This window comes from Dama dama, chromosome 24 (genome assembly GCF_033118175.1).
Source record: "Dama dama isolate Ldn47 chromosome 24, ASM3311817v1, whole genome shotgun sequence".
NCBI classification, from domain to species: domain Eukaryota; kingdom Metazoa; phylum Chordata; class Mammalia; order Artiodactyla; family Cervidae; genus Dama; species Dama dama.
The window spans coordinates 37,302,798-37,315,243 of record NC_083704.1 but is presented as its reverse complement, the minus strand read 5'-3'; the positions used below and the strand labels follow the sequence as shown (position 1 = coordinate 37,315,243).

Genomic DNA, 12,446 nt, shown 5'->3' with positions numbered 1-12,446 from the left:
CATACAAGAAATAAAACATCACCTGAGACAGAAAAGATGTCTGTAGGCCTGCCATATCAACTCCACTTATTGAACTTGAACGTGATATTGTAGGAGTGCTAGAAACAGAAAATGGTTTGCGCTCCTTAGGGTGTAAAGGAAAAAAAAATTAAATTCAGAATAAAGGGTAAAGTGTTAAATAAAAAAGCAAGAAACCTTCCTAGGATCAATGACAACAAAGATTCATTCTAATTTCCTCATAAAATGGTTACAGATATGATTTCTGAAGTCTTATCAAAAGCACAATATTTAGTAATTTAAAAGTATAGACAAAAGATCAAATCATCACAGGACTCATTTATATTATACAATATAATTTGGTTTATGTTTAATGAAATGTGAATGTTTTTAATGGAGCAACTATATGAATTTCATATTATATAACATACCACCAATTAAACATATTTCTCTAGAATAAAATTACCAAGATTTACAAACCGTAACATTTCTGGCTTATCCATTTTATTTTTACTGTATTTTAAACCAAATAAATTCAGAAGGTAATCTCAACGTTCATAAAGGTGGATTTAACATATTATGCTAATTACTGAGTATACTTCTATCCTTTAAATACAGGAAACTCACTTTAGAAAAATTACCTTCATTAACCAGAAACAAAGTGAACAAACCAGTTTCACTCCCAGGTGCCTATGGGCCAAATGAGGTGCATCAGTATCAGTGAGAGACCACAAAATTAATTTTAAAAAGGGGCAAGACGTTCCATAATTCAACTCCTAGAAATCACAGGTCTCTTTGTATAAACTCAAGTTACTTTGGATCTACTCTGAGGAGAACACTGATTATACTACTAGAATTCATCACTCTACTGACTTTAGACCTTAAGAAATGGTATTTATAAAGTTTAGCTTGGGGACTTCCTGGTAGTCCAGTGGATAAGACATTAAGCTCCCAATGCAGGGGACCTGGGTCAATCCCCAATCGGGGAACTACGTCCCACATGCTGCAAAGAAGACCTGGTGCAGCCAAATAAATAACAATAAATAATTATTTAAAAAAAAAAAAAGTTTAGCTTGAATTACAAAACAATGACTAATCCCAACAGCTACTAACTGGTTACATCAAAAAAGAAACAAAATAACAAAATTTAATACCTTTTCTTTTACTGCTTCTTGAGTGAAAATTGCTTTCTTCCTTTCTTGTTCAACTTTCATCTTCTCCATTTCTAACTGACTATTCAACAGTGTCTAATGGAGAGAGACAGTCAGGTTATTTCTGTGAAACTAAGTCATCATCATCGTAAGTCAGTCTCCAAATTAGGAATATAAGGTATAGAGTCTTATTTGTTCTACTACTAAAGACCCAAGTACCAAAAGCAGAAACATCACCCATTTTATGTTGTCATCTCATTAACTTGCTAGCATTCCCAACCATTCTCTAACGGAAGTTCTAAGAGGTAAGTGAACTCTAATAGAAATACCTTTTCTTTCCTTGTCTCTTCAAGTGTTCTTACATATTCATCTTTTAGGTTTTCTAATTCAACCTGGTACCTATTACGCCAAAGGGAATTAAACAAAAAAAGATGATAGTAGAGACTATTAAAAACATACTGCTATATTACCTCCAGTTACATATTTAGTAGTCATTTTTATTATCAGCTTGATTTTCAAACTGTATTTTCCAGATGACCTGGGTTTTATTCAGAAGCTAAATTACCATGTCTGTGTATTTTTTGGTTCTTAGGGTTAAGATTTCATTTAAAAAGAGACTTCCTAAACAGAATTTTGAATACCACCATTCCATAATATTAACATGTTCAGATTCTACAAAAGCATTACGGAGTTCTACGAAAATGTCTGCAAAAGTTCATATTCTTTACTTTATAAATCATTTTTCTTTGACTACTTTTTTTAAAATGTAAAACTTCCAAAGAACTCACAGGATAAAACCCATCATCGCAGCCTTAATTAACTTAACAAAGATGGATTTTACAGCTTCTGATTTCCAAAGAGCCCAGACATTTATTTAGGAAGAGTGGAATAATGCTTAAACCCTTGTCATATACAAATAACTCCAGTGTGTGGTCTTCAACTACTTTATGGTCACAGACTCCTTCAAAAAAATCTGATTAAAGCAACGAATCCTTTTCCTAGAAAATGCAAATACATTCAGAACATGCCACACATGTCCAAGAGACTATACAAGGCGCAGTGAATCCCACACCGAACTTGGTTCCACATCTTATTACTAATGACTCTGACTTTAAACACTAAAAGTATATATTTCCAGTTCTCCGTGCGATGGAGTTAAAAACCAACAGCATATTTTTTAAGTGCTTTAAAATGTCAAGAAACTATCAAGAATAACACTCAAGGAACATGCTCACCTATTATTTTCATCCTCTAGTTTTCTTAGCCTATTTTTCTCTGATTCTAGCTGAGCCTGAAATCTACTATTTTCTTGTCTTAGGAGAGAATTCTGTGACTCCATGGAAGACATTTGAATTTTGTTAGCAAGAAGTTCTTCTGTGGCCGCACGTTCTCTCTCAACTGCTGCTGCCAACAAGGTCTGGGATTCACCTGATGGTAGGATAGGTAAGAAATTTCAATCATATATACATATATTCAAGAGGCCAAGATAATAATACCAAACAGATTCTGACTTCAAACTTCTAATGATGCAAACAGCCACACTTAAAACTGTTTAAGTACTCACTGAGTAAGGCAGACCTGCCTACAGAGACAAATATTAAAAATCTTAATTTATAGGTGCTTTACCATTTTTTTCACCAATATATTTTAATTTGAAAGTGGAGTCACGTACCAGCAGAGTAGTGAATCAACAGTGCTGGATCAACTGGATAGTCAAAGGCAAAAAAAAAAAATAACCTCAAACTAATCTTCACAACATATATGAAAATTAACTCAAATGGATTACATACTTAAAAGTAAAACAAAATATAATGAGGGGAGGGACAAAACAGGTGAAGGGAATCAAGAGGTACCAACTATCAAGTATAAAATAGGTAAGCTCCAAGGATGTAATGTACAGCACAGGGAATATAGCCAATATTTCATCAAACTTAATATGAAGTATGATCTATAAAAATGTCAAATTACTATTGTACACCTGAAACTAAGAATATTGTAAGTCAACTATACTTCAATTTTTTTAAAAATTATAAAAATTTTAGGAAAAAATCAAAGAAATCTTCAGGATCCAAGGATAGGCAAAGAGTACTTCGGTTTAACACAAAACCATGAGCCATAAAGAGAAAAACTGATGAATCAGACTTCCACAAAATTTTAAACTTTTGCTCTATGGGAAAAAAATGAAAAGATAAGCTACATATTTGAAGGAAATAAATACAAACCATATTATCTAAAACTAGTATCTAGATTACATAAACAAGTCTCAAAATTCACTAGTTAAAGTATAAATGGTCCAATTAGAAAATGGGCAACAGACACAAACAGTTTACTGAAGAGGATGTACTAACAGAAAATAAGCATATAAAATGTCATTCACCATCTCTCATGAGGAAAATGCAAATTAAAATCATAATAAGGCATCACTACAACCCTGTCTGAATGACTAAAAGAAAAAATAGGGGCAAACACCAAAAGAAAATGCTGGCAAGGATGTAAAGAAACTAGATTACTCTCATAGACACAGCCACTTTGGAAAACAGTTTGGCATTTGCTTAAAAAATGAGGCACACAACTAGACATACAACCCAGCAATTTCACACGTGGGCATATATCCAAAGAAATGAAAACTTAAGTTCACACTAAAACCTGTACACAAATGTTCATTATAGCTTGATCTGCACAGACAAAATCTAGATACAGCCCAGACATCCTTTGTGAGGTAGATGGTCAAACAAGATCTGCTATTATATATAAACACAGAAAAAATACTCAGCAGTAAAGACTAAATCTCTAATATACACAAGAACTTGCATGAATCTTCAGGGAATTATACTGAACAAAAAAAGCCCATTCCCAAAATGACACATTTTATACAATTCTATTTATATAACATTTTGAAATTCCAAAAGTTCAGAAATAGAGGATTAGTGATTGCCAGAGATTTGGGACAGGGAGGGAAGGCCAAGAGGGTGGTAGAACAGTTTTAAAGGGCAAAATGAGGGGTCTTTTTGGTGGTAGAACTATTCAATATCTTGACTGTAGTGACAGATATATGAACCTACATGTGGTCAACTTGTATAAAACTTAATAAACACACAGACATAAACACACATATATAGACAAGTGAGTACCAGTAAAACTGGGCAAATCAGAATAAAATCAGAAGGTTGTTTCAATGTCAATACCTTGGTTGTGATAGTCTACTACAATTTTGCAAAACTAACACTGGAGTATTGGGGAAAGTGTGCAAGGGACCATTCCATATCACTTCTGCATATATTATAACTGCATATGAATCTAGTTATCTCAATTGAAAATTTCAACTTAAAAAAAAAAAAAAGACTAGTGGATAAAATTTTGAGATTTAACCAAGGCAAGAATTTTCTTATTTTTCCCCACTAAAGTATACCCAGTAATATCTGTTTTACATTATATATTCTTTTCCATACTGTATCTATGCTCTTATTTATAGCATTATAAAGTATGTTTGTCCTGTGGCTTTGCCTACACTGTACCACAACACCATACATCCCTGAGAGTGTGTAGGCTCCAGTTTAAAAGCCACAGAAATAACGGCTTCTAGCTTCAATTTTATTGCTAAATAAATATTTGTTTTAGAAGGTGTCATTTTCAGATATCTCATACTTCATAACAAATCAGTCTCAAAAAGCTGTCCAAGATAAATGATAGACCTAAAATTTCTATCTAGAAATTAAACAGTAGATGAAGGTTCATCTGTTTAGGGATTTTTCTTTTTAAGCAGATAAATCTATTTCAGACAAAATCTTATATGAAGCTATAAGGGAAAAAAAAAAAAAGGCAGTCAAAGGAGGCACTATTTTCATTTGGCAGCCTGGAGGAAGCCCAGCACGTTACTTATTGAGCTTCCCCCTCACCATGACAGCTAGCACTAAGACATACAAGAGATCTACTGAACACTGTTTCAAATACACTAATCTAGCTCACCCCTCGTGATTTTATAGGGTGTAGTCCAGAGAAGGTAAATGACTTGCTCCAAAACAAAGGAGTGTTTGGCTGGATGATTGAAAACAAACCATAAAAGCCATGAGTCCAAGTGTTTTGACACCCATTCACATTGGCTTTTATCACTACACCATGATGTCTCTCAAATTACAGTTAATTTTAGGCATAGAACAGAAACAGGAATTTTTCACCATTTGCAAGCTTCTGGGATATCTAATATATACATATTCTACCTGTCTGTACTTGAGTAAGTATCTTGGAAAAAAAATTTTCTTTTTATTAACAGCACAGAGGGGAACCTAGGATATTTTTGTAAAGAAGCAAAATATGGAATCTTAAGACTTCATAGCATCTGTCTACCAGAATCTGAACTTGATTTAACTTAGACTTATCTCGGCTCTTGGAATTCCACCACTGACTAGAATCATATCTGATCTCTGCCTCCTACACTACCGCCGACAAGCTAAAACAAGGTCAGATTGAGCAATGGACGAGGAAACAGTAGAGTGCAAAAGTTTGTAAAAATGAGCAAAAGAATGACAAGAAAGTATTTTAGACAGTACCTGACACATTATGTAAGGCATGGCTTGAAAAGAGTCAATTAAAATATTAGAAAATAAATGTAAGAGAGGAGAAGAGGTCAAAATCTGCAAGTTAGACACAAAATAAAACCATCAGATCCAGTGAATTTCAATTTCATGCCATTACCCTAATTCTAAAACAGGATGGAAGGGCTTAAGAACTGCATTGAGCTTAAGAACTAAAGCAGTTACCAAGTCTATCAGAAAGATTCTTCTCTAACTTCTCCCATGATGACGTCTGGGACCCTAGAGTTGCTTGCAAATTTTCTATCTGTCGAAGCAATGGTCTTGTTGTTGATGAAACACTTTGACTCAGTTCTTGGTTTCGATTCTCTGCTTCCTGGAGTCTCTGAATTATGATATTCTTAAGTCATTATTACTGACAGCAGTAAAAACACTAAAAATGCTAGCAAACAAACTTTATGAGAGATTTCGGGAAAAAATTATTTGTTTTTCTATTACTTTCTAACTATTCAAACCTTAAGTTATAGTTAAGTTGCATAACGGAGTTAAGTATGTGCTTCTTTTCAAAGCATTTCTATGTAATGACAGCCTTTGATTACCTTAAGGTAATAAAGAGTATCATCCAAACTTCTTAGTAGTTGCCTCCTCTCTAAATATTTCTAAGTATTTCTAAAAACAGGAAGATTAATATAAGTGGAATTTTCTCCCCCTTCTCCTGCACAACTTCACTGACTGAAATCAACACAGTAGCATAAAAATTAGGCATTGCTTTCTGCCCCACAGTAATCAAAGACTGATAATAATTAATCAGTCAGCCATTACAAATGAGAATAACTCAATATACTACATATCTATCATGATAAAATTACTTTCTAGAAAACAAAATTAGGGTTTTTCTTATAAATTTTTGAAGTGCCCACTCTGATTTTATTCACATAAACCACATAAAAATACAGAAAATGAAGAGTATAGCAGTAATCTTCTCAACTCAAAGAACATTACCCAACTAAGTCATTTATTATTTCTGGAAAAACACATCTCAAGATTTGTATTTTAGGTAAACTCTGACAAGTACCTGCTGGAGTTCACTGATCTCATGGCGTAAATAATCCTCTTTTCTGGCAGCTGTTTGCTCTGCACGTTGCAGTGCCAGCCTAAGGTCCCCCACCTGCATGAAGAGAACCAACACACTATCAGAACCAACGTCAAATATCTATAACTTCCTGCTATTATTTTTTGTGTTGTGTTGACTTAGGATTCATATATAATATTCTATGCTATCCAGTGAGCATTTACACACAATTGTCACACATCTCATTCTTTAGGCAGTCCCTGAACCACACGTACTCAGTATGTACTGACGAAAGCACAGTAGGTGTACACACACACACACACACACACACACACACACACACATACACATACACACACACATACACACACATACATACACACACACACACACACACACACACGAGCATATACATAAGTATAAGGTCCAGACGCTGACATACAATACAGGAGGAAACACAGTGCATCCATAAATGTTTGCAGTGTAAGACAGAATGTGATAGGAACTATATGAGCTATAAAAACTGGCTGCTATATTCACACACAGCTGCACAGGTTGTAAACTTGCTACAGCCTTTTCAGAAAGCATATGGCAACACATTGAAAGAATCATCAAACTTTTTATTTTCTTTCATCTGATCATCCCAGAAACAGATCTATAAACATACAAAAATATTCTCTACACTGTCAGCTAGACTAACAAAAACAAAAGAAATACTGCAAACACCCATTAGCAGTAATTTATTTTTGCCAATGTTGATACAACATGAATATGACCAATAAAAATTAATATGACCACAAAAAACATGCAGAAATGTACAATTTAATCTAAAATGAAAAAACTACAAAATAATATGAAAAAAGTATGAAAGTGTTAGTCACTCAGTCATGTCCAACTCTTTGCAACCCCATGGACTATAGCTCGCCAGGCTCCTTCGTCCATGGAATTCTCCGGGCAAGAATCTGGAGTGGGGCCATTCTCTTCTCCAGAGGATCTTCCCAACCCAGGGATCAAACCTGCATCTCCTGCACTGCATGTAGATTCTTTACCATCTGAGCCACCAGGGAATCCCCAGAATACAGGCAAGAACACTGGAGTGGGTTGCCATTTCCTTTTCCAGTTAACAGTAAACTATATTTTATGCAGAAAAGATGAAAGAGATACAAATAAACATGTGTATAAGTGTATGTGTATATACACACATTGAGGAGGAACATAAATAAATGTAGATATGGATGTTTTCTTGCATTTACAAATAGAAACACTGAAAAAAGCAAACCTAATTGTAGTAAAATGGCAAATTTATAGGCAAAGAAAAGGAATGGGGAAGGAATAAGTTGGAAGCAAATGTTACCCTAGTATATTTTGCTATGTAGCTTTCACTTTGGAATCACGTAAATGTTTTACATATTCATGTGAAATTTTTAAAAAATGCATTGAGATCAGTGAGGAAAGAATAGTCTTTTTAACAAGTAGTGCTGGAACAATTTGATATTCACATGCAAAAGACCTAAATGTGAGAACTAAAACTATAAAAATCCTAGAAGGAAATAGGTGAAAATCTGTGTGATCCTGAATTAGGCAAGAGGTTCTTAAATATGATATCCAAAACACAAGGAAGAAAACAAAAAATAAGTAAGCTGGACTTCATCAAAATTAAAAAACTTTTGTGTATCAAAAGACACTATGAAGAAAGTGAAAGACAACATAGAAAGTGGGAGAAAAATATTTACAAATCCCACATTTGATAAAGGTCTAGTATGCAGAATATATAAGGAACTCTTACAAATGAACAATAAAAATGATAGTATAAAAATAGGCAAAGGATTTAAATATTTGAATAAATTTCTCCAAAGGAGATGATACAGAAATCCAATAATCACATAAAAAGATGTTCAACATTATTAATAATTAAGGGAATATAAATTAATACTGTAACAGATACCATATATACCCCTAAAAGGGCTACAACAACAACAACAAAGACAATGATAAATACTGGCAAGAATGTTGAGAAACTGAAACTCCCATATATATGGCTGGTGGGAATGTAAAATGGTTCAGCCACTGTGGATAAGTCTGGTTGTTCCTGAAAATGTTAAACGTAAGATTAGCATATAACCCAAGGGTATATATCTAAGAGAATTTAAAAGATATGGTCACATAGAAATTTGTAAATTAATGTTTAGAGCAGCATTATTCATAATAACCTAAAAGTGTAAAAAATCCTGGGTGTATATCTAGAGGAAGTGAAAACACTAATTTGGAAAGATACACACCTTCCAATGTTTATAGCAGCATTGTTTACAATATCCAAGATATGGAAGCAAACTAACTATCCATCAATAGATGAATGGATAAAAAGGTGTGATACATACATAGCTGAAATACTACTCAGCCATAAATAAAGACTGGAATTTTGTCATGTGCAGCAACAGGGATGATGTGTACTATGATTAGTGAAATAAGTCAGAGAGAGACAAATATTGTATAATATCACTTATATGCGAAATCTAAAAAAACAAAACTAGTGAATATAACAAAAACAAAACAGACTCATGAATTTAAAGAAAGAGCTAGTGATTACCAGAGGGAATAGAAAACAAGGGGAGGGGAAAATGAGAAGTACAGGACTAAAAGGTACTACTACATATAAAATAAATAAGCTACATGATATATTGTACAAGCAAGGGGAATATAGCCAGTATTTGATAATAACTAAAAATGGAATATAACCTTTAAATAAATGTGAATCACTATGACATACACCTGAAATTTATATAATATTATAAAATAACTATACCTCAATAAAATAAATAAAATTTAAAAGTGTAAATAACCCAAATATCTATCAACTGATGATTTCATAAGACAAAGCCTGACAGATGTTAGTTTTACTCCTTTATTTGAAGTACATGGAGTCCCATAGATGCTATGAATGAGCTTAGGAGTTAAACAGATTCTCCGGAAATTATATACAATGTTTAGTATTTATCTGCATACATGCATTCTTTTGGTTAAGAATGTCCCTAGTTTTCATAGCACTCTCAAATAAGTTTGAAATTCATAAAAATAATAAGCAATACTGATTTAATGTAAGCATCACTTTAACAACAGTTTAAAAAACACACAATTAATTAAATTTGGCACAATCTAGTATTCCTAGAAAAGTGCCCAATAAGATTATAAAGGAAATGCAACACATATGCTACTACATAAGGTTTTATTCAAATTAACTAATGAATTCTTTATTTTGCAGAAGCACAAAGATTTTTAAAGACTAATTTATCATCCAATGCTTACTTGAATTGCTAATGTTTCCTGCTGCTGACGGGCTTCTTCTTGGGCCTTCTCCAGTGCTGCAGAAAGTTCTTCTTTAGCTCTCATTTCGCGACTCAGAGCAGCTTCCTGGGCCTCACTATCCTTTGCAGCATTGGCTTTGTGGAGATCAGTAAGTTCTCTTAAAATTAGATAGATAATTTTTAATTTAAAATAATATACAGCTAATTACATTACCAAATTAATTAAGTTTCCATGTCGATTTCCATGAGATCTACAGAATGAGGAAATTTACCACATAATAAACACCGATTACAATGAGGACTCTCTGTGAAGCTCGCTTTAACCAGTCATAAGTCCATATACCAGGAAGTTTATAAATGTTATTAGTGATCAGATAATAAAAAAAAGTGTTTCTTCCATTTCTTGCTCTGATAATGGATTTTCAATGAGTTGCATATTTGTTCATTTTCTTACTTGTATGCACTATCAAGAGCAGCCTGAATACTTCGGTTCTTTTCTTCAAGTTCATTCATGTCTACTTGAAGTCGGCCAAGGTCCTTCTCTTGGCGTTCTACCACAGAATTTAGTTTCTTAATATTTTCTCTATGTTGTTTCTCAACCTCTTCTTTGCCATCAAGGACCTATATTAAAAAGAAGAGACAACGGTATATTTCAATAAAAAAATACACCACAGTAAATAACCGTGTTCTAGGAATTTCAAGCACTCTATCAATAATAACGAAGAAAAACCTTAACATTCACTATTTACTTGCTTGAAAATTCCTCCCAAATGACATACCTCACAATAATTCATTCCAAATATTTTATAACCCATGGCCAACTATTCATATTGGAAGTAACAGCAACATATATGTAGAGAACAGTTAATATTCACCTGTTTTAAATGTTCTAACTCTTCTTCTAGCTCTTGAACTTTTTTGTTCAGCTTTGCAATAATATTTTCATTTTCTTTGTCTTTAGTTCTTAATTTCTTAATGATGTTAGAATTATGCAGCTGCTGTTTTGAAAGCTTCTCTCCTGGCAATGGAAAAAATGTATAAGTTCAATTAATGATGATTCTCTAAGAATGTGAGTAGAATGTTTTCTCTAACCAGTAACATAAAATGACAGAGTATTTTTAAAATCACAATGCTGTAACAGTTAATGTTAAAGTGATTTGGACAGGAATCAGCCATGAATGCTAAAATTACTAGGTAGAAGGATGGTATGGAACAAAATATTTACAGTCTTAAAGAATCATTCCTACAAATTATAAATTACAAAGCGGAAAAAAATGTGCTTTTACAACAGAGAAATCTGGTCATAATCTTAACCAAACATTCAACTCTGACATCACTAAACTGTGCTACAGCCTGACATTCTGTGTCCACTGATGTGATGGAGTAGAAGGTGCACAATATCACCTATTATATTCACTAGAAATCTGATCTGAATCTAATCATGAAGAAAGTGACAGACTCCTAAACAGGGGGTAGTCAACAGGACAACTGGATTCCACAAAATCTCTGATGTCATGAAAAAAATATCCTAGATTGGAGGAAGACTAAAAGAATATAATTGCCAAATGCAATGAACTTTGATTGGACCTTAGGGCACAGCAAATAACCAGACATGAGAGTCATTTTTAGAGACAACTGAGATAAAGGCCAAAATACATGCTAGAATACACTTTTGAATTAATGCTGATTCTCTTAGATGAGATGACAATGTTGTGACTGTCAAGAAAAATTGCCCCTGGGAGATGCAGACTGAAGAACTGAGGAGTGGACTACAGAGTCAATGCAATTTCTATCAAAATCCAAATGGCATTTTTCACAAAAATAGAAGGGAAAAAAAAAAAAACCTAAAAGTCATATGCAACCACAAAACATCTCAAACAACCAAAGTGAGTCTGAGCAAGAACAAAGCCGGAGATATCACACTTCCTAATTTTCTAATTTCAAAGCATATTACTAAGCTATAGAAATCAGAACAGTATGGTACTGGCATAAAAACAGACATATAGACCAATGGAATAAAATGGAGAGCTTATAAAGTGATCTTCAACAAGGACGTCAAGAGTACAACCATGAGGAAAGGGCTGTCTCATCCATAAATGGTACTGGGATATGCATATGCAGAAAAACTAAACAGTATAGCATCATACATCAAAAATAAAAATCAACTCCAAATAGATTAAAGACTTAACTATAAAACCAGAAACTGTGAAACTACCAGAAGAAAACATAGGGGGGAAAAAAGGGAAAAGTTTTCTGACATAAGTCTTGGGAATTGCTTTTTGAATAGGATCCCAAAAGCACAGGCTACAAAAGCAAAAAAAAAGATGTGTGAGACTGTATCAAAGTAAAAAATTACTGCACATTAAAAGAAACAACAGAGTAAAGAGATAATCTG

The 12,446-nt window shown here is 33.4% G+C and overlaps 1 protein-coding gene across 2 annotated transcripts in view; it reads right to left on the bottom strand.

Moving 5' to 3' along the window:
• TMF1 (TATA element modulatory factor 1) overlaps positions 1 to 12,446 on the bottom strand; it is a 30,670-nt gene that overhangs the window by 5,289 nt on the left and 12,935 nt on the right. The window contains exons 6-15 of one of the 2 annotated variants that reach the window (XR_009690335.1): positions 10,927 to 11,069; positions 10,506 to 10,672; positions 10,053 to 10,209; positions 6,753 to 6,845; positions 5,906 to 6,062; positions 2,384 to 2,576; positions 1,478 to 1,547; positions 1,152 to 1,244; positions 639 to 687; positions 23 to 124 (exon numbers count right to left, since the gene is read on the bottom strand). Coding sequence is in view for 1 of the 2 variants with exons in the window: in XM_061128103.1 (XP_060984086.1) it covers positions 23 to 124; positions 1,152 to 1,244; positions 1,478 to 1,547; positions 2,384 to 2,576; positions 5,906 to 6,062; positions 6,753 to 6,845; positions 10,053 to 10,209; positions 10,506 to 10,672; positions 10,927 to 11,069 (1,175 nt within the window). In the remaining variant the exon portion in view is untranslated. The remainder of the gene's footprint in view (positions 1 to 22; positions 125 to 638; positions 688 to 1,151; positions 1,245 to 1,477; positions 1,548 to 2,383; positions 2,577 to 5,905; positions 6,063 to 6,752; positions 6,846 to 10,052; positions 10,210 to 10,505; positions 10,673 to 10,926; positions 11,070 to 12,446) is intronic. The other variant, XM_061128103.1, reaches the window with a different exon arrangement.